Raw genomic sequence first — 27,354 nt, forward strand, 5'->3', positions numbered from 1 at the left:
GGCTCCTTCAAGCCCTCATTGTCCTTCCCTAGTAAGGCCATTTGACTGGTTAAGGGTAAGGTTTAGAAGTTGCCGCTGGAAGCAGTTCCATTTTAAATTATGTTCTCTTTATCAGCTCTGCTTTAGATCTACTTCTCACTTAATCAGATAAATTAGCTGGAAGGGTAGTTGTGCAAATGTCCAGTGAGATTCATTATATACTCCTGGTGCCTCTAATTACAGCTATGAGGTTCCTTCTCATTTATCCAACTTGTGGTTGCCCTAGACTTTCACCCCCAGGATAGACAGCCACAGGGCTCACAATCAAACTGCAGTTATTAGGCTAGAAGGAAAACTTTAGGCCTTACTCATTTATATTTCTCACAATTTAATACAGTGTCTGACACAGTAGAAGGACTGAATAAATGTCTATTTATGTAAGTGCTCCGCTTCTGTTTGCTTATATAAATGCACCATTTACGTCTCTTTTTCAGGCCAAGATGGGCTTCAAGGAAGGTGAAGGATTGGGTAAATACAGCCAGGGGCGGAAGGACATCGTTGAGGCCTCTAATCAGAAAGGTCGACGAGGCTTGGGTCTGACACTGCAAGGCTTTGACCAAGAGCTGAATGTGAACTGGCGAGATGAGCCAGAGGTACCTCGTATGGAGATGAGACGGGAAGACCATTTATGTCTTTATGAAACCATATTAACAAACTAGAAGTCCCCAGAGGCAGTATGATCAGGGTGGTTAGTGGGGATTGGAACTAGTTTCTTACATGGATGATATGGGGGTGTCCAAAATGGAAAAGAGGAGCCTAGGGGAGATACAGTGGGCTATGGATTTGTTTCCTGTTGCTTCATATAAGACTGGGTCTAAGACCAGTGGGTAGAAGATATAGAAAGGCAGAGTGTCTCCACAAAGAACTTGAATAAATAGATACAGCTTTTCACCAGTGATGAACATGCCTAAGGAGGTAGTGAGCTCCCTCTGCTGAAAGGATTCATGTGAGCCAAATGAGGACCACTCTCCCATTGTGTGAGTAACTGGATCAGGTACCCTCCAAGGTCCTTGCATCTCCTCAAGTTTATGATATCCTGATATTAAATAGGTGTTTGTTTATGCCAAATAGCTTTTCTCTTGTGGGTTTATTCTGCTTATCTCCTTGGGTGTGAGTTTGTTTTAATCCTGAATATCTAAAGAGATTCCCTCTGATGGTACAGATAATGTTTTTTTTTAAGTTTATTTTTATTGATTTACTTATGCCCTACTTTATTCCACAGAGGATTTGAAGTGAGTATAATAAAAGTATCTAAAAATAATGATAAAATGTTACCATTATAGAGTTGAAACTAGAGAAAATGAAACACAAATGTCTAGCCTTCCATATAGTTGCTTAAGTTGAGCTTCAGATGTTGCTCTGAACTCTGGAAAATGGATATTTTGTCTCCCTGTTGTTCCAGTTCAGCAAAGAAGTTCTGCGAACCTGTGCATGACAAAAGCCTAATAAAGTGTCAGAGTAAGATGCTGACAAACCAGGAGTTAGTGGATTCTGAGAGTGGTCCTACTGTGTTGCCTTGTAGTTGTAAGGAGACGCGACAATGCAGAATAGGCAAATACTGATCAGTGGGGCTAGGTGTAGGTTTCTGCCTCGGAACTCCTTGGTACTTTCCATGTCCTCGTTTATCTAGAGTGGGTGAAAAGTCCCTACCCTCCCAATAGGGCAGAATTAGAACTAACTTTGCTAAACTTGGAATCTGAAATTTGCTCATAAAATTGTTTTTAATAGAGACAGGCTATTGAAAAAAAAGCGGGTTTTTTTGGCCCTGTTACATGGCTTGTGAGATCTTAGTTCCCTGACTGGGGATTAAACCCTGGCCATGCCAATGAAAGCGCCAAGTCTTAACCACTAGACCCCCAGGGAATTCCATGAATAATTTTTTTTTGAGGCAAGGCTGACCTAATCACCATTTACCATAATTCACTTTTTCTTCTTAAAGATATTCTTTTGGTTAAGAGTTTGCCTCAACTATTTGTTGGTGGCCACGTCTTTTTGTTTTTTGTTTTAAAATTTAAATTTAAAATTTAAATCAATTTGGTTATTTTTGACCATGTGGGATCTTAGTTTCCCAACTAGGGATCAAACCTGTGCTCCCTACAGTGGTAGCACAATGTCTTAACCACTGGATCACCAGGGAAGTCCCACTTCTTTAAGGCAGTTGAGTCTGGGTGGCCTGAGGTGAACGTTCAATTCCTGGAGTCACTGCATGGAGGATGCTCAGTGGCACTGCTGTCCAGGAATATGGAGTGCAAGGTGTGGAGTTTCAGACAGAGTTCACTTTGTGGTAGCCGTAATGTTCAGACTTCCATGGGGAGGTTGAATCTGCTGTTCCTCTCCAAAGGAGCATCCATACTGTGTATGAGCTTCTTTGTAGAGATTATAATTCACAACTTTTATACCTAAAGGAACCGGCTTTGACCAGCAAGAGAAGCCATGATTCATTGCTAGATTCATTGACAAAAGTTTTCAGTAATTTTTCTTTTAAACTTTTTCTCTGTTGATGGTAGTTGACTTGCCCTCAAGACCTTGCATTGAGATACCATTTTATGCTTTTCAGAGCATGTAATATTACCTTTAATCTCATTGCTTCAATTCGCAATGGTGAATCTCTTCTCCACACTTGCTTGGAGGGAAAATGTTAGCTGCCAATGCAGGTTAGCCACCGATTTAGTTTTCTTTTTTTTTTTTTTTCGATTTAAGTTTTATAATCATTGTCTCTTCAGCCCTGTGAACTTAGTTCTGGATGCACGTTAGAATCACCTGGTGACCTCTAAAAATGTCCTTACACCCAGTCCCCACCTGAGACCAGCAGAATCATATACTCTGAGGGGGGTGCCCAGGCATCAGTACTTTTTAAAAGGTCTGCAGATAATGCTAAGTGTGGCCAGGATGAAAACCACAGTTTTAGCTTGGTGAGGAAAGTAACTGAAAAATTCAGAGGAAGCAGCACTAGAGAAGCCAGTTTCTACTGTGTCTTGCAATAAAAGGCATCAGGAAGTGAGGCTCGTTGCACTGTCTTCCTGATGTAATTACCTTGTAGACTTGTGTTCTTCTCTGCGTCCCCATTGCTCTGACTATAGGCCACCTGCGTTAAGGATCATGTCTTTTTACCTCTGTGTACTGAGCACTTAGTTCGCAGTAGGTGTTCATCAAATAATATTGGAACAAATGAAAGAAACTTTGAAAGTTGGAGAAGTTTCTTAGAATTCAAACCAAAATTGGCCCTGGCCTTTAGAAGTTGAACTTCAGAATCCTGACTCTTAGATCTGACACTCCCATTGGCCTCAGCGTCCTGGACACTTTTCACTCTGAGCCCCTCCATCGTTTTGGGGAAAGCCCTGGTGAGTTGGGGCATGGCCCTGAGGGTCTGCCTTACCTGACTTACTTGCCTCTCTTTTGTTTGTAGCCCAGTGCCTGCGAGCAGGTGTCATGGTTCCCAGAATGTACCACTGAAATTCCTGACACTCAGGAAATGAGTGATTGGATGGTTGTGGGGAAGGTAGGAGTTCAGGAAAATGTACTCTGAATTCTTGACACTTCTGACATTTCTCCTCCTCAAACCAGGTGTGTGTATCTGTATACTTACAGTTTAAGAAAAGTGTGAATCTGAGCTTTCTGGCAGGAATAAAGCTGCATCAAGAGGGTGTCAGGAGCTCCATGAATATGCCCCTGGGAGATGTGGCACACAGGGCTTTTTTCCTCCTAGTCATTTACCTTGCAAGGCAGCACAAAATGCATAACTTCTGTTTTCCTCTTGGATGCTTTTTAGAGAAGTTTATTATACACCTGTATATATTCTGGTCACTGCTGGGCACTGTTCCAGGTAGATAAAAAGGACTACCTCTGTCCTCAGAAAAGAATGAGGGAGTTGTTACTAAAGGAATTTGTTTATTCTCTTTCTGTAAAATTGTAAGAGTTAAGTATATAATTTTACCAGATCAGCATGTTCCAGAGAGCAGTTCTCAAAGTGTAGGGACTTCCAGGAATCTCCATCACCCTTTCAGAGGGTCTACAAGTCAGTTATTTTCATGATTCTGACAAGTTACTTGCCTTTTTCATTCTCATTCTCTTACAAGTGTCCTGTGAAGTCTTCCAGAAGTTATGACATGTGATATCACATGTTGAGTGCACATGTGGACAGGAGAATCTCAGTGTCTTGTAGTAAGCCGGATGCTGAGAGCTTTGCAAAAATGGAACCCAGTGCCACTCTTCTCAGTCTTTTTTTTTAATATAGTTTTCATACACGTTTATTTATATTAATATAACATTCATTTAAACTGAACTAGTAAATATTTAAACATCTTGGTGGAGAATCTCAGTGTCTTGTAGTAAGCTGTATGCTGAGAGCTTTGCAAAAATGGAACCCAGTGCCACTCTTCTCAGTCTTTTTTTTTAATATAGTTTTCATACACGTTTATTTATATTAATATAACATTCATTTAAACTGAACTAGTAAATATTTAAACATCTTGGTTTTAACTTATATTAAGGTATATAAACACACACACACGCAAATATACACGTCTATCTCCCACAGAAGCAAAAGCTGTTTGGGATCCTCAGTGATCTTACAGAGTGTAAAACCTGAGAATACCGAGTTTGAGCACCACTGATTTAGAGGCAGCCTCACTCATACATGACACTGAACTCAGCATCCCCGGGAGGCTCCCACACCTTTGTTTTCTGTGACACTGCCAAGTCAGTGCCTGAGGTCCTGCCTTCATACTCATCACAGAACAAGAGGCTTCCTGGTTGAAGGACAGCCTCTGTCATTTGGGGTGTTCCCAAATGCCCCCCATCCTTCTGCCCCCACGCTCTAGGGACAGACAGTTTGGGTGTCTCCTCCCTGTTTGCTTTTCTCAGCCTCAGTGTTCACGAGTCTTGTATCCATATGGTGCTTTCGGGGGAGCCCAGGGGGCTGCTCCTCCTCGTGGCTTTTGGAGCCAAGCCAGAGGGATTTAGGCTTTTCCATTCCCTGTCCCTCAGGGGTTGACGTTCTCTGGCAGGGATTGTTCTGCTCACTCAGAACCCTGGTTTCCCCACCCACCCAGATGCGGTCACATGTGGTCATTACGGGTTGTTTTCTCCCTGCAGAGAAAGATGATTATTGAAGATGAAACAGAGTTTTGTGGGGAAGGCCTGCTTCGCAGCATGTTGAAGTGTAAGGTAAGGCCTCGTGGCTAGAGCTGACACTGAAGATTTTGTATGAGGGGTTGTGCTGGGCTTTTCTTGTTCTTTTGAGTCGGTTGTGGGGAAGTTGAAATTTAGCTAAGATTTTTTTCCTGGAGAGCAGATGTCAGTCTGGCGTGTTTCTGTGAGACGTCTTTTTTCCTGGTGACTCCCCTGCCCTGCAGTGTTGTTCTGTCCCTGTGGTCAGTAGCCAGGAAGGGAACCACTTAATTTCAGTGGGTGGGTTCATCGTAATCCTGAAGGGGGGCTGGCATAGTGGGAGATTTAATCATTCTTCAGTATCAGAGCTGAATTCAAATCCTAGTTTTGCAGCTTTTTTTTTTTCTTTCTTTGCTGAGTGACTTTGAACCATTTGCTTTAGCTTCTCCAAGTTTCCTTATCTTTAAATTGGGAAGAAAAAAATACTCAGTGTTGTTGTGAGAGTTAAAAGAGATAGTTGGTGTTACTCTCCCCTTGATGTCTTCTGACCTGACCTGACTTTGGTCAGGAGATGCATTACCTGGGGCAGGGTGAGCCAGGGAAACTGAGGAGAAAATGAGTTGGAGGAGAAGCAAGGCCTGAGACAAGCCTCACAGAGCTTATTTTTCTGGCAGGTAGAGTGTTGGAAATATCCTCAGGTAAAGTGAGGCTTTCTTTTTCCAGAGAGAATTAGAGGAAAGAGAAGGGTTCCCTGCTGTGAGATAGGTGCCCTCAGAAAAGCCTCATCTTGGTTTGCCTGCCTTCTTTCTGGGTATACCCTTCATAACAAAACTCTAGTCCCTGCCAAATTGCTGGTGGAGTGGAGAAGCAGGCTTGCAGTGAGGGTCAGCAGTGCCAGTAGGATTAATACCACTTACCACGTGGCAGGCACGTGCTTGCTTCCCTTTTATTTTGTACCGTTTTACAAGTGAGGTAGTTGAGAGGCAGAGTGTTCGAGCCGCCTGTCTGGGGTCACATGTCTGATCATTTCAGAGTTGGGATGCAGCAGAGGCCTAGCTCTTCAGAGGGCTGTGAATCTGGCTCATCAAGCTCCATCCCGGAGGGTGATGCTCACCTTGTGGTTCTGATTCTCTCTGGGCAGAGTGTGTTTGATGTCCTGGATGGGGAGGAGATGCGGCGAGCTCGGACCCGGGCCAATCCCTACGAGATGATCCGAGGAGTCTTCTTCCTCAACAGGTTTGCTGGCATTCCCCTCCTCCCCCCACCGCAATGTGCAGTGGTCGATGTTTCCTTTTGAGCCTCCACCCTCCCATCTGTCTGTAACTGAGGTGTGCTTTTCTGTCTTGCTTTGTTGCAGGGCAGCAATGAAGATGGCTAACATGGATTTTGTGTTCGATCGCATGTTTACAAATCCAAGGGACTCTTATGGGGTGAGAACAAGATTTTGCTTCTGAATTCATAGTGCTAAATAGACTTCAGCTTCAGTGGCTCAGAAATTGTCATTTGTGCAATGCTAGGAGAGTGTTCCTGCTGTGTGATGGAGATGCATTTTGTGATGAGATATATTTTGCTTTGAGCTCTTAAGCTAGGGTTCCACAGTGCTTCCTGTGGTCCCAGGAGTGCCCTAGAAAGCAGTTATCTCTAGGGCTTCATGCCCGGAGTCCCAGCTCCCGACTCTGCAGATCCTGCTCTTCACTCCAGGTGGGGGTACCCAGGGCTTGCAGCAGTGGAGGAGGGACATTCCTGACCAGATCAGCAGGTGTGACCTCCATAGGCCAAGGGAGCAGGGAGGTGAGGGCATGGCCTCTCTGCTGCACTGATTAAACATGTATTTATCCAGCCCCTACATTGTGCCAGGCACAGTGCTAGACACCAGGAATACATAGATGTGATCCCTTTCCCCATGGTGCTTAGGTTCTGGACATTCTGGGGACTTGAGAGCAGATAAGGGTAAGGGTTGGGTGTGTGTAAAGCCTCTCCAAGCTCGTCGACGTGTAGAGGCCCGTTGCCACCAGGGAGCTTTAGCCTGCCCTCTTCCAGGGTGGGGTGGAGTTTGAGTGCAGTCAGCCCTCTGTGTCTGTGACTCTGCAGATACAGAGGGCCGGCTGTACACTGCCACTTTATATAAAAACTCAAGCATCTGTGAATTCTGGTGTCTGCTGGGGGTCCTGAAACCAATCCTCTGTCAATACTGAGGGATGACTGTGTACAGTCCTTACAGTGAGTTAATGTTCCAAATTGAATCTTGTGACATCATCTGATTTGGTTGCTGCTGTTTCTGGTATGAGAGGGCAGTACTCTGGGAAATGTCTGAGTGTTGACTGAAATGTGGGCATCTGGGTTCTTTCACTGGTCTGTATAATCAGTATCATGTTTGAAGGTCTGTGTTCATGGTCAAGGGGGCAGATAGGAAGTGCAGGTAGGAAGTCACAGGTGGTGTCACTCAGGTTCATACCTTCTTTGGGTCTCAGCTACCTCATCTCTGAAATTAGCCCTCCAACCTGCCAGAGGACCAGGGTAAGACCAAGAGACTCTTAAGGTTTGTTCCAGCTCTAAAATCTGTGACTTCAAATGTGGCCACTTTTCCTTTCTGCTTCTCTGAACAAGCTTCGGGTGGGATCCTAATTACAAGTGGTGGATCAGAATAATTTTCTACTTTGCTACTCTCATTTTTCTGAACACAGACCCTCCGTATGATAGAGAAAGAAAAAAAGAAATTTCATTCTAGCTTTCCCTTCAGAGTTTCAGAGCATTTTCACCCTGTTAGTTCTCTGACAGTGAAAGGGCCAGGAGCCAGCTGTTCCCAGTCCAGTTTCTCCCTCACTCAGCCTCCTTCTGCTAGGCCCCCGATTGTCCACCGCTTAAAGAAATTTGTTTTCCAAATCTTTATTGCTTCAGCCTCCCCTGCCTGGTTGTTTCCTCCTTGTGCCAGAATGGCAGGTGGACCCCTCCAGCCTTTAGTTATTTCTCCCTCCCACCTCACAGTACCAGCAAGCTGTACACAACGGCTTTTGGAATTAGCATCTTGAGAAAATTACATTGATATAATGTTGATTTAATTTTCTGAGCTCCGAATGATTTCCCTTAAACCCCTGCCTGGCAGAGGAACTCTGTCAGGTTGATGGGAAATCACAGCGTCATTTTGGGCTTTTGAATGTAAACGCCCCCAGCAGCTGGGATCTGGTTATTGTCTTTTGCTGTCAGGAAAATGAAGTAGGCACCAGGGTTGTACCATTCAGGCAGAGGGTGGAGATGTTACGTAGGAAAAGGTGGCTGTGTTAACAGTGCTTCAGGCAGCTTCCTGACTGGCACTGATTGATAGTGGCTATGGAGAATTGCCCTTCCAGAGAAGTTCTTCTACACTCCACTATAAAAGTGATTTCTCTTCAGCTCCTAGTGTTTGCTTCTGTCTGTTCACCCCTGTTTCCCCCCAAGGACTGGAGTGACAGCCAAGCCCAGCAGGCTTGTTGTGTTTAGAGCAGTCCCAGCAGACATGGGAGTGGCAGAAGCCCCAGGCACATGCCCAGGTTTGCTAGAGTCTCAGTGGCTCTTGGATCAGGGAAATTAGAGTAAGAGTGCGGACAGCGTGAAGCCTAGGAAAGTGTGAGGAGGTTGGAGATGGGAAGCTGGAGGGAGGGTCTTTGAGGTTTTTCAGTGTGTTTCTGCTTCTACAGGTTGTGGTAAAAGGAGAAAAGAGGTTAGGGAAATAAAAAGATCATAAACAAGAATTGGAAGGGGCCAGGAAGAGAAAGGCGTTTAGATTCTTTGGGTATATGGAAGCGTATTACATATAAACCAAAACGTTACATGAGGGACTTGTGTGCCTGCGGTTATCGTTGTAGTAAGAAAGCCTTGGCTATGAAGCATAACAGGATACAGAAGCTGAATGTAGATCTTGAAGTTTCAGCGCCGTCTTAGAAGAAATTGGACAGCACTTACGAAGTCCCTGCTGCCTGTGGAGCACTGCACCAGACTGCAGAGAGAAAGGAGGGGAGGAACAAGGGTCTGACTCTCAGGGAGCTGGCTGATCTAGTTGAACTTCGTGTCATCTTAACGTTTGTTCAGTATTGTACCGTTTTTAGGGGTCTTCGACATAAGGTATTTTGTTTAATCCTACAATAGCCTTGAGAAATAACCTACATTAGTTCCAGTTTGTCGTTGAGGAAGCTCAAGCTTAAAGACATAAATCATGTTCTTGCCTTTGACTGCACAGTCAGTAAGTGGCAGAGGTAAGAACCCCGGCCATACTTTCTGTGAAAGGACCTCTGGCCGTGGCCTGCGAGGGTGACACATTTTGAAATTACAGAACAGATTATATTTATGCTGTCTTTTTGGAGGTGAGATGCTCTCATTGATTCATTCTCCTTTCTTCTCACAGTCTTCTTTGGGCCAGCCTCTCACCTGGTGAAGCTGGCGCCTGGGGCTAGGGCATGGTCTGTGGTGAGGAACAGTGTTTTCTCTCTTGCCAGTGTGTGCAGGCCTGAAACTTGTGACACCTGCCTCACTACCGCTTTGCAGCCTGGGAAGTGCTGCATAATATTCTTGGCGTATGCTATTAGGTCTTATTTAGTGTGCAAATGAATACAATAAGAAGATATGAATAATTGATGGCTCAGGAACAAAGAATGTTAGGGTGGTGGAGCAGAGGAAGGGGAAAAGGAACTGATATGTCCCAGCACACTGAGTGGGCTTGCCACAGGGTGATGAAGTGTATTTTTAGCTACAGTCCCTTTCTCCAGAGACTATTTCCACTGTTGTGATCAAGCTAGCTAACCATCATCAGAGGCAAAGCCCTTGTCACCTCGAAAGTGACTGGACTGTGAGCATTAGTATTTCCATTTCTTTCCTATAACTGTTGCCCCTGAAGCCTTCTGATCTTTATCTGGCAGTTAGAGCGCTTTGGACAAGCACCCAGCTATGCCAGACTTTGAGGGAGAGAAGGCTGAGCGGTCTTAGCCCTTCCTGCTAGATGGTCATCAGGGTCCCCTGCAGTCACCCCTCTGGAGCTCAGCCTCTTGTCACCAGTGCAGTTGGCACGTCTCTGCCGTGGAGGCTTGAGACAAGTAGAATTCACCCTCAAGGGCCCAGGTGTGTAGAAAAGTGTAAACACAGTCTAGATCTGCATTCAGCATACATTAAATTTAATTAATTAATTTGGCCAAACTGTGTGGCTTGTGAGATCTCAGTTCCCCGACCAGGGATGGAACCTGGGCCACAGCAGTGAAAGCCCAGTATCCTAACCACGAGGCCACCAGGGAGTGCCCAGCACTTTAAGAATTTAAAGCCACTTAAGTGGCCAAAACTGATCATCAAATACAAATGATGATAGTGTAATGCAGTTATTCTTTAGGTGAGTGGATGCTCTGATGGCTGCCTAGATCAGTGTCTCCTGTTCTCTCAATCTTGTCAGCTTCCAGCTCTGCCCCGCGCAGGCCCTGGTCAGCAGAGGGGCAGAGGCAGGAGGGGGCGGTGTGCAAAAAAGGAGGACGCACAGTGCACTGTGCTGTGTTGGATGGAGTCATGGAACAGAACAAGGGGTCTGGTGAGATCTGAATCAAGTCTGGGGTTTAGTTCATAGTGATGTACCCGTGCATGTCAGTTTCTTAATTTTTACAACTGACCGTGTAAGATGTTACTAAAACTGAGTGAAGGATGTGGGTGAACTTTGTCGTCGCAACTTATCTGTACGTCTCAAATTATTCCATGATAAAAATTTAATTGGAGGGGGAGAAAAAAGGGAGCGTCTAGGAGGAGGGGACGAAGGGGCGCAGAGGCTGTGATTTGGAAGGTGAGGCCCTGGGCTGGGAGGAGGTGATGTGAGAGCTCCTCAGACTCTAGTTGGACAGGAAGCCTGCCTCTCCTGGTCAGGCTGACGGGATGCTGCCTAAGCGGTGCTGCAGACTGTGAACAGGTCAGTTTGTGTCTTGGCGTCTCTCTCTCCCTGTCTGTCATGTGGGGGGCTAGAACATCTACTCCGCTCGTTGGGACTCTTGTAAGGCAAGATGCGGTGGGGAAGAGATGCTGAGAAATAAAGCAGCACACTTGGGTGCCCATTAGGATGTTTTATTAGGAGTCTGAGCTGGGCGTGGTGTTGTGAAAGGCATCAGGGGTGTTTTGAGGTGGGGATGGGTGACTCTGAAGGCAGTGGTCTCAGGGGTTTCCTGCCGGCTTCCCGCCTGGTTTGCTGGCGGTTGTGGCTCTAGCAGGAGCTCTGCACTGTGCTTGCTGAAGGGCTTATTTTACTCCCCTGCTTTCTCTTTCCTGCTCCCCATTGAGCCATTTTTTTTCCCTCTTTCTCCCCTGACTTCACTTACCTTTGCAGAAGCCACTGGTGAAGGACCGGGAAGCTGAGCTTCTGTACTTCGCTGATGTCTGTGCAGGCCCGGGTGGCTTCTCGGAGTATGTGCTGTGGAGGAAGAAGTGGCACGCGAAGGGCTTTGGAATGACTTTGAAGGGTCCTAATGACTTTAAGCTGGAAGACTTCTACTCCGCCTCCAGTGAGCTCTTCGAACCCTACTACGGTAGGGACATGGAGGAGGCCACCAGGGACCGAGAGGGACAGGTCTTATCAGGAGGAGTTACTATCCACCTGCCGTGTTTTCTGTCCCAGGTCTCTCAGCACGGGGTTCCCAGCCCATGTCATGAAGATCTCGGTTTCCTCTTGGCTGTCCCTTTTTCCCCAGGCCTGTGGAATCCAGGTTAAACCCTCTAGTAGGCAAACTCTCAGCAGATCCATATTAATTTCTCCTTCCTTCTCTTGTGGTGACAGGAGATAATAAAACCATTTGATCTCTGGCTGAGAACTGGTGGTGTTATTAACAAATAACAAATCCACACTCACCCCCAGCCCTGTATGCCAGATGCTCAGCAACCCCCTAGCAGTTCCCTCCACTCTGTCTTACTTTTTGTGGTTTGGCAGGAAAGCCCAAGTCCTTTGTTAACAGAACTTGTTAAGAAATTGATATTGCTTCCTAAATGTAGGTGCTTTAAACGCACATTTGATCTTGAACATGAAGACCTTCTGTGTCAGTTGATGGCTCATGGCTGGTTGACGCCTCCTGAACTCTCCTCTACTGTAGCAGGGCCCTGTCTCTGCCTCCTGGTCCATCACTGCAGGGCAGCCTTGTATGGCGGGCCCTTCAGTGAGGTGCTCCTCACAGAGGGTCTTCTCCTGGGCCTTGAGGTCTGCCTGGTACCTGTGTTCACAGCCCTGGTGAGGTTGTGTCCTGGCGCCACGGATGCACAGGGCAGATGAGCTAAATGTGAACCTTGTGTCCTCTCTGTCAGGTGAGGGTGGGATCGATGGAGACGGAGACATCACTCGCCCGGAGAACATCAATGCTTTTCGGAATTTCGTCCTGGATAACACCGATCACAAGGGTGTCCACTTTCTGATGGCCGATGGGGTAGGTGACCTGCTCTTCGTGGGGTGATAATGTATGTTTTTATTCTTTTTGTACATCTTTTCAGTTTGTAACTTTGTCAAGGCTGTGCTGTTGTGGGCATCTTTGCTTGGGGCAGGTGGATCTTCTCAACTCACTTCCTCAACGGGCCTCGAGTGAGGGTAGAGGCCTGGTGAGGGGGCACCGTGACTAAGATGAACTCAGCAGAGCCGACGGGAAGGACATTTTCATTGTTTGTTACCCAGGTGCTGCTCTTGGCAGAGGCTGCCTGTACACGGCCACTCCTAAGCCTTGGGAGCAGCTGATAGGCAACCACGTAACCAAATGCAGCAGCTTCATATTAATTACAACTCCATATTAAGACTCCACAAGAGGCTCTGTCAGTGGCTGGGCTGAAGAAGAATTCAGGTTACCCATTTCTTGGGCAGTTGTCTGAGGTATAGAGGTGAGCCCCCCCAGCTTTCTCCCCTAGTAATCTGATGCTGCCGGTAGTCTTTTTCTGGACTACCAGAAAAGTTGTGAACTACAACTTAGTGTAGAAAAGGGTCAGACAACGTGGCAGTTGCTCCAGGGTCAATGGCCAGAGTTGCAGAAAGCTTCTGGAGCCCCGTGGGCAGCCTCTCAAGCAGTAGCTGTGTGGGGAGGTGAAGAAATGTTTAGAATGTCAGCGCAGGATCTGAGCATGCCCTCAGTCCCCAAAGGTTGGTGCCTAGCAGGGGACAACAGATAGGCTTGAGTGGAGGGAGGGGCCGCTTCCACTGAGCCTGTCGGAGTCTGATACGCTTGAGAGGCAGCCATGCAGGGCATCAACTCGAGTGGCAGACTCAAGGATTGTCCTTCTGACTTAGGCAACATGGACTGGTGACCCACGTGGGGTTTTTTGGTGTGTGTGTGTTTCCCTTCTCCCTATAAATAGCCGTGCATTTTAAGAAGCATCTGTAAATCTGGAAGACATTACTGAACATTTTTACTTCTGGAGACCAGGCTGGGGCCAGTTAAATGGAGGCCAGCCTCTTTGCTTCTCTTAATTATTGTGATAAAAATCACATAACATAAAATTTACTGTTGCAGCCATTTTTAAGTTTACAGTTCAGTTATGTTAAATATAATCATGCTTTCATGAAACAGATCTCCAAAACTTTTTCCATTTTGCAAAATTGAAACACTGTGTCCATTAAACAACAACTTGCCTCTTTTCCCGTCACAGCCTTTGGTGTCCCTTCCCTGTGAGCTTGGCTCTCTGCTCCTTGCTGGGATCTCACAGGGAGGGAGACCACTCCAAGAACAGCAACATACATTCTTCATACAAACAGTCTGCCCAAAGAGGCAGCCAGCTGGAGGAAGAGGCTCCATGGTCTTGGGACAGGAGGGGGGTGGTTTGTGAGTAAATCTGTGGTCAGAAGAGAAAGAAAGATTCTTGTGATGGTCAGAGTTAGGCGGACTTTCTCCTGTCACCAGACTGGGACCTGTTCAGTGGTAAGCCCAGGACTGAGGGGGCCCATTCAGCCACACGTGCTCCCCGGGTCTCAGTAGACTCACCAGGCATTCAGTTTCCTGTCTTGTAGTTGGCTTGTGACTAGCGTATTTTGCCTCTGTTCTGCCTTATCCTTCCCTTGGATTCCAGCATGAGTTTTAAAGTTTTCTGAACCATCTCCTTGGAGGAGCAGATTTGGTTCCATCCCTAGGAGTGACAGAGCAGGAAAATAGCACTGGCTCAGTAGGCAGGCCCGGGTCCCAGGTACTGTCTTCACAGTGAGCCATATGACCACACCAGAGAATCTGGAGATCAATGGAAATACCTGAAGAAATCTCAGGGAAGATGAGGGAGGAGCACTCTCTTCAGTCCTCAGCACTTCTCTTTTCTACTCTGATCCTTGTGCTCCTGTTTCAGGGCTTCTCAGTGGAGGGACAAGAGAACCTGCAGGAGATCCTCAGCAAGCAGCTGCTGCTCTGTCAGTTCCTCATGGCGCTGTCTGTTGTCCGGACAGGTGACACTTCTCTGCCGTCTCCCCATCCAGGACCCACCAGAGGCCCTGTTGTACAAGAACATGTATTGGGGTTGGCTTGAAAGTTAAATAATGGTCTGCTTGTATGAGGTGACATGTGGCGGAATGAGGAATTTAGGGGGGAAAGTGCTATGGAATCCCCAAAGTCCCCTCTACAACTCTTTCCCTTCTGTGCCTGTGACTTTTAATGGGCCCAGGTCTCTGGGCCCTGACTTTATCATAGTCCCTGAGATGATCCAACCCACTTCCTGGAGTGGAAACTGCTGACTATCATTGGTGTTTCCTCTTAACCTAGGAGGCCACTTCATCTGTAAAACCTTCGATCTCTTCACACCGTTCAGCGTGGGGCTCATCTACCTGCTCTACTGCTGCTTTGAACGAGTATGTCTCTTTAAGCCGATTACCAGCCGTCCTGCCAACTCAGAGAGGTGAGGCTTTCCTCTCCCTTTGAATCAGACTAGTTGGCTAAATGTCAGAACAAGAAAACCTGGTGCATCTCTGGCATGAGCACTCAAGCTACATTAAAAAAACCCTGATTTTAAAAAAGTGATTAGAGCCAAGAGGATTTGGATTTTCTTGGTTCTCTGATGTACCATTCAGCTTCTCCCTCCTCCATCAACCTTGTTCACCACACTTTTGTGGGCGATCCTTGGCTTGGCCCAGGAGGGTGAAGGAGACCAAGGAAGGGTTACCTGAAAGACCCATGGGCCACCAGCCAGAATCACTGTTTGCATCCCAGATGGGACCCAGTGCCAGTGCATCTTGGGAGAGAAGATTCAGCCAATCCGAATTGCTAGGCGGCTTGTTAAAAACACAGATTTCTGGGCCCCATCCCTGGAGAGTCTGATTGCCCTTAACTTAACAGACTTCCCAAGCTGATGGTGATTCAGCCAGCCTGGCACAGGGTAATTGGAAACCACTGCCATAGAGAGTAGAAACATAGCCCAACCTAAAAAGGAAGGATTTGAGGTGAACTTTGTAGCACTTTGTTCTTGGTACGTAGACAGGGTTTTGTGACTCAGCAAGGGGTTTGGGGAGGAGGAATTATGCCGGGGAAGCCGTTGCTCAGTGGAGTGACAGGGTCTCTCCTCTCAGGTATGTGGTGTGCAAGGGCCTGAAGGTGGGCATAGATGAAGTGCGGGATTACCTCTTCTCAGTCAACATTAAACTCAACCAGCTGCGGAACACTGATTCTGACGTCAACCTTGTGGTCCCCTTGGAGGTGATCAAGGGGGACCATGAATTTACTGACTACATGATACGGTCCAACGAGGGGTAAGCAGGCCAATGTGTTTTTTCCTTCGTTTCTTTTTGTTGTTGTTTGCTGGCATCCCTAGGGTATCAGGAAAGCCCTAGGGATGAAGAGAATGAAGGACTGAATGACTGGCTCTTGGTATCACTTTGTCTGTTTTGAAGAATTGGTAGCTGAGATCAGTCTGCTCGCTCCAGGGCTCCCTCAGACTTTGGGCACCTTGAGGACTTTCATCCTGCTCCCATGCCCTGTCACAGGGTGGCTGGTGGGAGCCTGGCTGGCATCGTCCTGCCCGTGGGAGCCTGAGTATGACAGTGAAGCTAGAGGGCAGACTTGTTTTGTGTCCTTGGGGGAAGGAATAGTCTCCCTTTAATTGCTTCCATTTGTAGAAGGCCATCATAGTTTGCTGTCCCATGAAGTCCCTTAGATGGAAGCAAGAGATGGCTGGAAAACAAGTATATAACATGCTTTTGGAAGTTTCTGGAATCAAAACTTTTGCCAGACCATGAGTTTCTCAACTAGGCCATCTGAATGCTGGTTTTGTTTTTGTTTTAACCTTCATCACTTGTTTCCCCTCCTTGTTAATGGTGATCATTTAAAGTTGTGACAGTTGACTCAGTTTTCTAAGTGGGCAAACCTCATCGGACAGTTTTCTGAGGAAACTTGGAGAGTTGTATAGTAGCAATGAATCAATAGAAGTGCTTGCTTAGGGGGCCAAACATGTACTGGAAAGGTCATTTCTAAGAGTGGAATCCCACGTCTCCCAGAGAAGGTTGAATGTATAGGTGGCCCTAGGGAAACATAGAAGGAGAGGTAGTCTTTATCCATCATCTCTCAGTGTTCTAACTTTCCATTCTGTGGTACTGCTGCACAAGCGCTCTCATCTTGATGTAAGAATCGGCACCAAGGTGGAGCCCGTGCTAAGTTTCAGCATGTTGTAGACGAGGAAGCAGGCCCGGGACCGGAAATCAGCAAAGCCAAGGCTTTGTCACTATTCTGGACTTCTTTTTGTTGAGCCATGCTGCAGTTTCATACGGGTGTGCGTGGATGCATGGCAGAACTGGTCTTTTCAAAGCTCCCAGTTTCAGAGTGTTTAAGCAGCCTGATAATTGATTTGTGTCTGATATATTGGGAATGTTTTTCCCCAATATGTGGTTTGCCTATTAATTGTCTTAATGATGTCTTTTGATAAGCAGAAGTTAAAATTTTTTGAGTCCATTTTTAAATTGTAAAATACACATAACAGAGTTTATCACTTTAACTCTTCTTAAAATGTGAAATTTAGTGACATTAAATATATTCACACTGTTTTGCAACCATCACCATAATGCATTTCCAGAGCTTTTTAATCATCCAAAGCAGGAACTCTGTACCTGTGAGATAACAACTCCTCTATTTCCCTTATTCCCAGCCATTGGTACCCTCTGTTATTTTCTCTCTGTGAATTTGCTTATTGCATGTACCTCATATAACTGCATTCATACAGTATTTGTTCTTTTGCCTCTGGCTGTTTCACTTAGCATAATGCTTTTAAGATTCATCATGTTGTAGTATGTGTCAGGATTTCATTCCTTTTTTAAGGCTAGGTAATAATCCATTATGTGTGCATACTACATTTTGCTTATCCATTCAACTGTTGATGAACATGTGGATTTTCTTCACGTTTTAGCTATTGAGAATAACACTGCTGTGAATGTGGGTGTGAAAAGTGACTGTGTCCCTCCTCTCACTTTATCTGGGTATACATCTGGAAGTGGGGTTGCTGCAACACTTTACTTTCTGACCAGCAATGCACCAGGGTCCCAATTTCTCCACATCTTCACCAACACTTGTTATGTTTTGATTTTTTTTTTCATAATAGCCATTCTAGTGGGTCTGAACTGGCTCTCATTGTAGTTTTAGTTTGCATTTCCCTAATGACTAATAATGTTGAGTATGTTTTCATATGCAAATTGACCATTTGTATATCTTCTTTGAAGAAATATATTCAAGTCCTTTGCCCATTTTTCTTTTATTTAAAAAATTTTATTTTTTATTGCAGTATAATTGACTTACAGTATCATATTAGTTTTTGGTATGAAGCATAATGATTTGATTTTTTAACATTATTTATTCATTTTTGGCTGTGCTGGGCCTTCTTTGCTACACATGGGCTTTTCTCTAATTGCAGCGAGCAGAGGCTAACGGGTGCTCAGGCCTCTGGTTGCGGTGGCTTCTCTAGCCTGGAGCACAGGCTGTGGGGCTCTCAGGCAGCAGCTGTGGCCCACAGGCTTAGTTGTCCCAAGGCGTGTGGAATCTTTCCGGACCGGGGCTTGAACCCTTGTGCCCTGCACTGGCAGTTGGATTCTTAACCACTGAACTACCAGAAAGTCCAATTTGATATTTTTATACATTAGAAAATGTTCACCGAAGTCCGATTACCATCCATCAATATAAAAAGTTATTAAGATATTATTAACTATATTCCCTGTACTGTACATTACATCCTGGTAACTGACTTATTTTATAACTTGAGGTTCGTACCTCTTAATCTCCCTCTGTGATTTCACTCATACTCCCCATCCCCCTCCCCTCTGGCAACCACCAGTTTGTTCTCTATATCCAAGAATCTGTTTCTTCTGTTAATATTTGTTCATTTGTTTTATTTTTAGATTCCACATGTAAGTGAAGTTGTATAGTATTTATCTTTCTCGGACTTATTTTACTTAGCATAATACTGTCTCGGTCCATTCACGTTCCAAATGGCAAGATTTCATTCTTTTTTATAGCTCAGTAATATTCCTTTGTGTATATATACTAATCTTCTTTATTTATCTATTGATGGACACTTAGATTGCTTCCATATATTGGCTATTGTAAATAATACTGTAGTGAACATTGGGGTGCATGTATCTTATTTTTGTCAGAAAAATAGCCAGAAATGGAATTGCTAGATCGTATGGTAATTCTGGCTTCCCTGGTATACTGCTCAGCTGGTAAAGAATCCGCCTGCAGTGTGGGAGACCCTGGTTTGATTTCTGGATCGGGAAGATCCCCTGGAGAAGGGATAGGCTGGTTATCCACTCCAGTATTCTTGGGTTTCCGTCATGGCTCAAACTGTAAAGAATCCACCTGCAATGCGGGAGACCTGGATTCAACCCCTGGATTAGGAAGAACCCCTGGAGGAGGGCATGGCAACCCACTCCAGGATTCTTGCCTGGAGAATCCCCATGGACAGAGGAGCCTGGTGGGCTACAGTCCATGGGGTCGCAAAGTCAGACACGACTGAAGCAACTAAGTACAACACAGCACATGGTAGTTCTGTTTTTAATTTTTTGAGGAATCTTCATACTGTTTTCCATGGTAGCTGTACCAGTTGACATCCCTACCAACACTGCGTGAGAGGTCCTTTTTCTCTATGTCCTTGCCAACAGTTACTTGTTGTCTTTTTGATGATAGCTATTCTGACAGGGGGAGGTGATACTGTGGTTTTGATTTGCATTTTCCTGATTAGATTAGAGATGTTGAACATCTTTTCATGTGTTTGTTGACCATCTGTATGTCTTCCACAGAAAAATATTTAAATCCTCTGCCTATTCTTTAATCAGTTTTTTAAATTATAGTTTAATCCAGTGTTTTTTAAATTGAAATACAGTTGATTTACAATGTTGTGTTAGTTTCTAGTGTACAGCAAAGTGATTCGGTTTTATGTGGAGAAGGAAATGGCAGCCCACTCCAGCATTCTTGCTTGGAGAACCCCAGGGATGGGAGCCTGGTGGGCTGCCGTCTATGGGGTCGCACAGAGTCGGACAAAACTGACGTGACTTAGCAGCAGCAGCATATATTATTTTTCAGATTCTTTTCCATTATTACAAGGTATTGAATATACTTTCCTGTGCTATACAGTAGGAACTTATTGCTTATCTGTTTTATATGTAGTAGTTTGTATTTGGTAATCCCAAATTCCTAATTTATCACTCTCTGCCTCTTCCCCCTTGGGTAACCATGTTTGTTTTCAATGACTGTGAGTCAATTTCTATTAGTCTATTTTGTAAATAAGTACCTGTGCATCATTTTTTTAGTTTCCACATCAAAGTAATATTGTGTGATATTTGTCTTTGTCCGACTTAATTCACTTAGTATAATAATCTCTAGCCCCATTCATGTTGTTGCAAATAGCATTATTTCATTCTTTTCTAAAGTTGTCTATAGAGAATCACTTGGTGTGGGAAGCCTCTCCCTTCCACGTGTTTTTTTTTTTTAATAATTTAAAAAACTTATTTATTTTTGGCTGTGCTAGATCTTTGTTGTTGTGTGGGCTCTTCTTGTTGCGGTGAGGGGGGCTACTCTTCACTGCGGTGTGCGGGCTCTGTATTGCGGTAGCTACTCGTTGCAGAGCGCAGGGCTCGGGCGTGCGGGGTTCCGTAGTTGCACAGGCTTAGGAGCTGGGCGCATGGGCTTTGTTGCTCCACAGAATTTGGGTTCTTCCTGGACCAGGGATTGAATCCGTATCTCCTTCATTGGTAGGCAGATTCTTTACTACTGAGCCACTGGGAAGCCCTACTGCATTCTTTTTTTATGACTGATATTCCATTGTCTGTGTGTGTGCGTACACACACACTACATCTTCTTCATTTATCTGGGTGTTTTTTTTTTTTATGTTGAGTTGTATGAGTTCTTTTTATGTTTTGTATTGTAACCCCTTATCAGATATATTGCTTGCAACTGTCTCCTTCCCATTCAGTCGGTTGCCTTTTTGTTTTGTTCGTAGTCTCCTTTGCTGTGCAAAAGCTTTTTAGCTTTTGATGTAGTACCATCTGTTTAGTTTTGTTTTTGTTTCCCTTCTCTGAGGAAATGTGTCCCCCAAAATTGCTGAGCTTGGTATCAAAGAGCATACTACCGGGGTTTTCTTCTGGAAGTTTTATGGTTTCAAGGATTACTTATTTTTAAGTCTTAAATCCATTTTGGGTTTATTTTTGTATAAGGAGTGAGAAAGTAGGCCAGTTTGATTCTTTCACGTATAGCTCTCCAGTTTTCCCAACACCGTTTATTGAAGAGGCTGTCTTTTCCCCAGTGTATATTCTTGCCTCTTGGTCATAGCTTAATTGCCCATATTTCCTAGTTTGAAATTAGGGAGCATGACACTTCCAGCTTTGTTCTTCTTCTGAAGATGATTTTGGCTATTTGGGGTCTTTTATGGTTTCACACAGATTTTAGAATTATTCTAGTTCTGTAAAAAATGCCATTGGTATTTTGATAGGGTTTGCATTGACTGTAGATTGCCTTAGGTAGTATGGTCATTTTAACAATATTCTTCCAGTATCTTCCAGTATATCTTTCCATTTGTTTTTGTTATCTTCAGTTTCTTGAATGAATCAGTGTCTTATAGTTTTATGAGTACAGGTCTTTTACCTCTTGGTTTACCTCTTAAGTTTGATTTATTTGTAGGTATTTTATCTTTTTGATGCAATTGTAAATGGTATTGTTTTCTTGATTTTGCTTTTTTTTTTTTTGGCCTCACCTCATGGCATATGGGATCTTAGTTCCCCAACCATATGTCCCCAGGGAGAGTCCCAGTGACCTCCTGTCTCTCAGGGAAGCTCTCTAATTTAAAGATCAGCAGGTGGGTCTCACCCAGACTCCTTTCGAATTACCATCTGAGCACTGGGACTTGGGAGTATGTGAGAATTTGCAGGTGCCCCTTAAGAGTCTGTTTCCTACAGCCCTCCAGCTCTCTCGTAAGTAAGCCCTGCTGACCTTCAAAGCCAGACATTACCGGACTCGTTTTCCTGGTGCAAAGTCCCTGGGCCGGGGAGTCTCATCCAGGGCTTGGATGCCTCAGTCCTTGGGGAGAACCCCTGCAGTTGTGGTTCTCTTTCCATTTGTGAGTTACCCACCCAGGGTTGTGGGTGTTGTGTATACCTCATCTCTGCCCCTCCTACCCATCTTATTGTAATTTCTTTTTTATATCTGGAAAATCTTTTCTGCTGGCTTTCACATGGTTCTCATAGATAGATGGTCTGTTCAATTCAGTTGCTCAATCGTGTCCGACTCTTTGTGACCCCATGGACTGGAGCACGCCAGGCCTCTCTGTCCATCACCAACTCATGGAATTTACTCAGACTCACGCCTATTGAGTTGGTGATGCCATCCAACCATCTCATCCTCTGTCGTCCCCTTCTCTTCCTGCCTTCAATCTTTCCCAGCATCAGGGTCTTTTCAAATGAGTCAGCTGTTCGCATCAGGTGGCCAAAGTATTGGAGTTTCAGACTCAGCATCAGTCCTTCCAGTGAATATTCAGGGTTGATTTCCTTTAGGATGGACTGGTTGGATCTCCTTGCTGGCCAAGGGACTCTCGAGGGTCTTCTCCAACACCACAGTTCAAAAGCATCAATTATTTGGCGCTCAGCTTTCTTATAGTCCAACTCTCACATCCATAAACTGCAAAAACCATAGCCTTGACTAGACAGACCTTTGTTGGCAAAGTAATGTCTCTGCTTTTTAATATGCTATCTAGGTTGGTCATAACTTTTCTTCCAAGGAGTAAGCATCTTTTAATTTCATGGCTGCAGTCACCATCTGCAGTGATTTTGGAGCCCAAAAACATAAGTCTGCCACTGTTTCTGCTGTTTCTCCATCTATTTGCCATGAGGGAACGGGACCAGATGCCATGATCTTTGTTTTCTGAATGTTGAGCTTTAAGCCAACTTCTTCACTCTCCTCTTTCACTTTCATCAAGAGGCTCTTTAGTTCTTCTTCACTTTCTGCCATAAGAGTGATGTCATCTGTATATCTGAGGTTATTGATATTTCTCCCAGAAATCTTGATTCCAGCTTGTGCTTCATCCAGCCCAACATTTCTCATGATGTACTCTGCATCTAAGTTAAATAAGCAGGGTGACAATATACGGCCTTGATGTACTCCCTTTCCTATTTGGAACCAGTCTGTTGTTCCATGTCCAGTTCTAACTGTTGCTTCCTGACCTGCATACAGGTTTCTCAAGAGGCAGGTCAGGTGGTCTGGTATTCCCATCTTTTTCAGAATTTTCCAGTTTATTATGATCCACACAGTCAAAGGCTTTGGCATAATCAATAAAGCAGAAATAGATGTTTTTCTGGAACTCTCTTGCTCTTTTGATGATCCAACAGATATTGGCAATTTGATCTCTGGTTCCTCTGACTTTTCTAAAACCAGCTTGAACATCTGGAAGTTAATGGTTCACATATTGTTAAAGCCTGACTTGGAGAATTTTGAGCATTACTTTGCTAGCGTGTGAGATGAGTGCAGTTGTGCGGTAGTTTGAGCATTCTTTGGGATTGCCTTTCTTAGGGATTGGAATGAAAACTGACCTTTTCCAGTCCTGTGGCCGCTGCTGAGTCTTCCAAATTTGCTGGCATGTTGAATGCAGCACTTTCACAGCATCATCTTTTAGGATTTAAAATAGCTCAACTGGAATTCTGTCACCTCCACTAGCTTTGTTCATAGTGATGCTTCCTAAGGCCCACTTGACTTCACATTCCAGGATGTCTGGCTCTTGGTGAGTGTTCACACCATCGTGATTATCTGGGTCATGACAATCTTCTTTGTACAGTTCTTCTGTGTATTCTTGCCACCTCTTCTTAATGTCTTCTGCTTCTGTTAGGTCCATACCATTTCTGTCCTTTATTGTACCCACCTTTGCATGAAATGTTCCTTTGGTATGTCTAATTTTCTTGAACTAGTCTTTCCCATTGTTTTCCTCTATTTCTTTGCACTGATCACTGAAGAAGGCTTTCTTATCTCTCCTGGCTATACTTTGGAACTCTGCATTCAAATGGGTATATCTTTCCTTTTCTCCTTTGCTTTTCGCTTCTCTTCTTTTCATAGCTATTTGTAAGACCTCCTCAGACAGCCATTTTGCTTTTTTGCATTTCTTTTTCTTGGGGATGGTCTTACTCCCTGTCTCCTGTACAGTGTCACGAACCTCCATCCATAGTTCATCAGGCACTCTATCAGATCTAGTCCCTTAAATCTATTTCTCACTTCCGCTGTATAATTGTTAGGTATTTGATTTAGATCATACCTGAATGGTCTAGTGGTTTTCCCTACTTCCTTCAATTTAAGTCTGAATTTGGCAATAAGGAGTTCATGATCTGAGCCACAGTCAGCTCCCAGTCTTGTTTTTGCTGACTGTATAAAGCTTCTCCATCTTTGGCTGCAAAGAATATAATCATTCTGATTTTGGTGTTGGCCATCTGATGATGTCCATGTGTAGAGTCTTCTCTTGTGTTGTTGGAAGAGGGTGTTTGCTGTGACCAGTGCGTTCTCTTGGCAAAACTCTATGAGCCTTTGCCCTGCTTCATTCTGTACTCCAAGGCCAAATTTGCCTGTTACTCCAGGTGTTTCTTGACTTCCTACTTTTGCATTCCAGTCCCCTATGATGAAAAGGACGTCCGTTTTGGGTGTTAGTTCTAGAAGGTCTTGTAGGTCTTCACAGAACCGTTCAACTTCAGCTTCTTTAGCATTACTGGTTGGGGCATAGACTTGGATTTTGATATTGAATGGTTTGCCTTGGAAATGAACAGAGATCATCCTGTCATTTTTGAGATTGCATCCAAGTACTGCATTTCAGACTCTTGTTGACTATGATGGCTACTCCATTTCTTCTAAGGGATTCCTGCCCACAGTAGTAGATATAATGGTCATCTGAGTTAAATTCACCTATTTTAGTCCATTTTAGTTTGCTGATTGCTAAAATGTCGACATTCACTCTTGCCATCTCCTGTTTGACCCCTTCTAGTTTGCCTTGACTCACGGACCCGACATTCCAGGTTCCTGTGCTGTAGTTTGGTGTCCCGTGTGAGAGGGAAGCTCAGGGTCTTACTGTGCCATCTTGGACAGACCTCCCTTTGCCCATTGTTAAATTGATTTGTTTTACTTTTCTTGTTTAGTTATAGGAATTCTTAATATATTCTGGGTATTAATCCCTTAATCAGATGTATGATTTGAAAATATTTTCTTGTATTCTGTGGAGTTTTGTTTTCGTTTTTTACTGTATTGATTATGCCCTTTGCACAGAAGTTTTATATTTTGATATAGTCCAGTTTATCTATTTTTTCTTTTATTGCCTGTGCTTCTGGTGTCATTCAAGAAATCTGTTACTAAATCTAGTGTCATGAAGCTTTTCTTCATGTTTTGTTTTGAGAAAAAGAAAAGTTTTATAGTTTTATTTCTTATGTTTAGGTCTTTGATCCATTTTGAATTGATTTTTGTAGGTAATGTGAAGTAAGTGTCTAACTTTATTCTTTTGCATGTGGATATCGAGTTTTCCCAACATTATTTGTTGAAGCATATCTATATGCATTTCCCATGGAATGATCTTGGTGCTCCTGTTGAAAATCATTTGATCATACATGTGAGGGTTTATTTCTGAGCTCTCTATTCTGTTCCATTGGTCTTGATGCCAGTACCATACTTTTTACTGTAGTGTTGTAGTAAGTTTTTTTTAACTCAGGATATATGAGGCCCCCAGCTTTGTTCCTCATTTGCAGTATTGTTTTGGCTATTTGGGGTCCCCTGAGATTCCGTATGGTTTTTGGGATGAGTTTTTCTGTTTCTGCAAAAACTGGCATTTGCGTTTTGGTAGAGTCTGCACTGAATGTAGATGGCTTTGGGTAGTGCTGTCATGCTAACTGTATTAAGTGTTCCAATCCGTGAACACAGCATGCCCTCCCATTTATTTTTATCTCTTCATTTTTTTCAGCAGTGTTACACAGCTTTCAGTGTACAAGTCTTTCACTTCTTGATTTAATTTATTCCTCAGCATTTTATTCTTTTTGATGCTATTGTAGATGGAGTAGTTAACTTCATTTTCAGATTGTTTGTTGTTAGTATATAGAATTTGTGACTGATTATTACAACAGTTTTTTGTGGAATCTTTATAATTTTTTGCATAAAAAGATCATGTGATCTGCAAACTGAGATAATTTTACTTCGTCCTTTTCAGTTTGATTGCCAAGAAGTTTTAAACTTTGATGCTGAAATCCAGTTTATCAATTTTTTTTTTTTTTGGTGATTCTTGTTGTCTCTCTAAAAAACTTTCACTGTACTAAAGTAATGAAAATATTCTGACTAGAATATTAGTCAGAAGTTTCATCTAGAAGTTTTATTTAGGTTCTTTAATGTCTCTCAGCAGTTTTATGGTTTTCAGTATAGAGATGTTACACATCTTTTGTTAAATTTATTTCTTAGAGTTTTATGGGCATGTAAATGGTATTTTAAAATTTTCACTTTCTAATTGTTCATTACTAGTATATGGAAATACAATTGATTTTTTGTATATTGACTACATATTTTGTGTGAATGCTTCATTTACTTATTAGTTCTAGTAGTTTGGTATATTCCTTAAGATTTTTTACATATATAACCATACCTTCTGCAAATAAATAATTTTTTGCTTTCCTTTCCAATTTGAATGTCTTTTAATGTCCATTGACAGATGAATAGATAAATATATATATCCCTTCATATATATATACCTAAAGGAATTAAAAAAGGATTAATAAAGGGAAATTTATAGCATTTAAATATACATATTTGTTGTCGTTGTTCAGTCGCTCAGTCGTGTCGGACTGTTTGCGACCCCATGGACTGCAGCACGCCAGGCTTTCCTGTCCTTCACTATCTCCCAGAGTTTGCTCAAACTCATGTCCATTGAGTTGATGATGCCATCCAACCGTCTCACCAAAACTTCAAAAAACTACTCATTTATAGATTAATCCCCCTCATGAGCCTATACATAAAAATCTTCTCTTGGTGGCTCAGTGGTAAAGAATCTGCCTGCCAGTGGAGGAGACATGGGTTTGATCCCTGATCTGGGAAGATCCCACAAGCCATGGAGCCACTAAGCAGGTGCACCACGCCAACGGCGCCTGTGCCCTAATGCCCGGGAGCCGCCACCGGAGGGCAGTCCCCTGCTCTCCGGAGCTAGGAAGAAGCCTGCGCAGCCGCACAGACCCAGCACAGCCGAAAATTTAAAATAAGTAAGATTTTTTAAAAATTAGTAAATCAAATTCAGCAATGTATAAGAGTAATGCTTATGACCAACTGGAGTTTATCTAAAAATGCAAGATTCATATACCTTTTGAAAACCAGTTTTGTACTTCACTGTATTAAAGGAATAAAGAGGAAAAATAATAATTTTGATAGATACAGAAAGAATATTCAACAAAATTAAACATCTACTCATGATTAAAAACTAGCAAACTAGTGACAGTGATAAACTAGTCACAGGGATAACTCCATCAGTGTGTCCGTGTCCTTTTTCCTCTGACTGCTTTCAGGATTTTCCGTTTATATTTTGTCAATTAATCTGTGACACAGAGGGTAAGAATATACATTGGAGAAAAAACAGTCTCTGTGTCTTTGTGTCTCTGACTGTAAGTGATGCTGGGAAAACTGGTGAGCTACATGTAAAAGAATGAAATTAAAACATTTTCTCACACCATATACAAAAATAAACTCAAAATGAATTAAAAACCTACATGTAAGACCAGAAACCATAAATCTAGAAGAAAACAAGGGCAGA

General features: G+C 43.7%; 1 protein-coding gene across 1 annotated transcript in view; it reads left to right on the plus strand.

The window, feature by feature from the left end:
* Positions 1-27,354, plus strand: part of CMTR1 (cap methyltransferase 1) — a 53,011-nt gene that overhangs the window by 13,614 nt on the left and 12,043 nt on the right. The window contains exons 4-13 of the mRNA XM_065913417.1: positions 474-632; positions 3,446-3,538; positions 5,134-5,205; positions 6,290-6,384; positions 6,506-6,578; positions 11,471-11,669; positions 12,436-12,554; positions 14,443-14,539; positions 14,853-14,985; positions 15,653-15,832. Of these exons, the coding sequence (XP_065769489.1) occupies positions 474-632; positions 3,446-3,538; positions 5,134-5,205; positions 6,290-6,384; positions 6,506-6,578; positions 11,471-11,669; positions 12,436-12,554; positions 14,443-14,539; positions 14,853-14,985; positions 15,653-15,832 (1,220 nt within the window). The remainder of the gene's footprint in view (positions 1-473; positions 633-3,445; positions 3,539-5,133; positions 5,206-6,289; positions 6,385-6,505; positions 6,579-11,470; positions 11,670-12,435; positions 12,555-14,442; positions 14,540-14,852; positions 14,986-15,652; positions 15,833-27,354) is intronic.

This window comes from Muntiacus reevesi, chromosome 20, assembly GCF_963930625.1.
Source record: "Muntiacus reevesi chromosome 20, mMunRee1.1, whole genome shotgun sequence".
NCBI classification, from domain to species: Eukaryota; Metazoa; Chordata; class Mammalia; order Artiodactyla; family Cervidae; genus Muntiacus; species Muntiacus reevesi.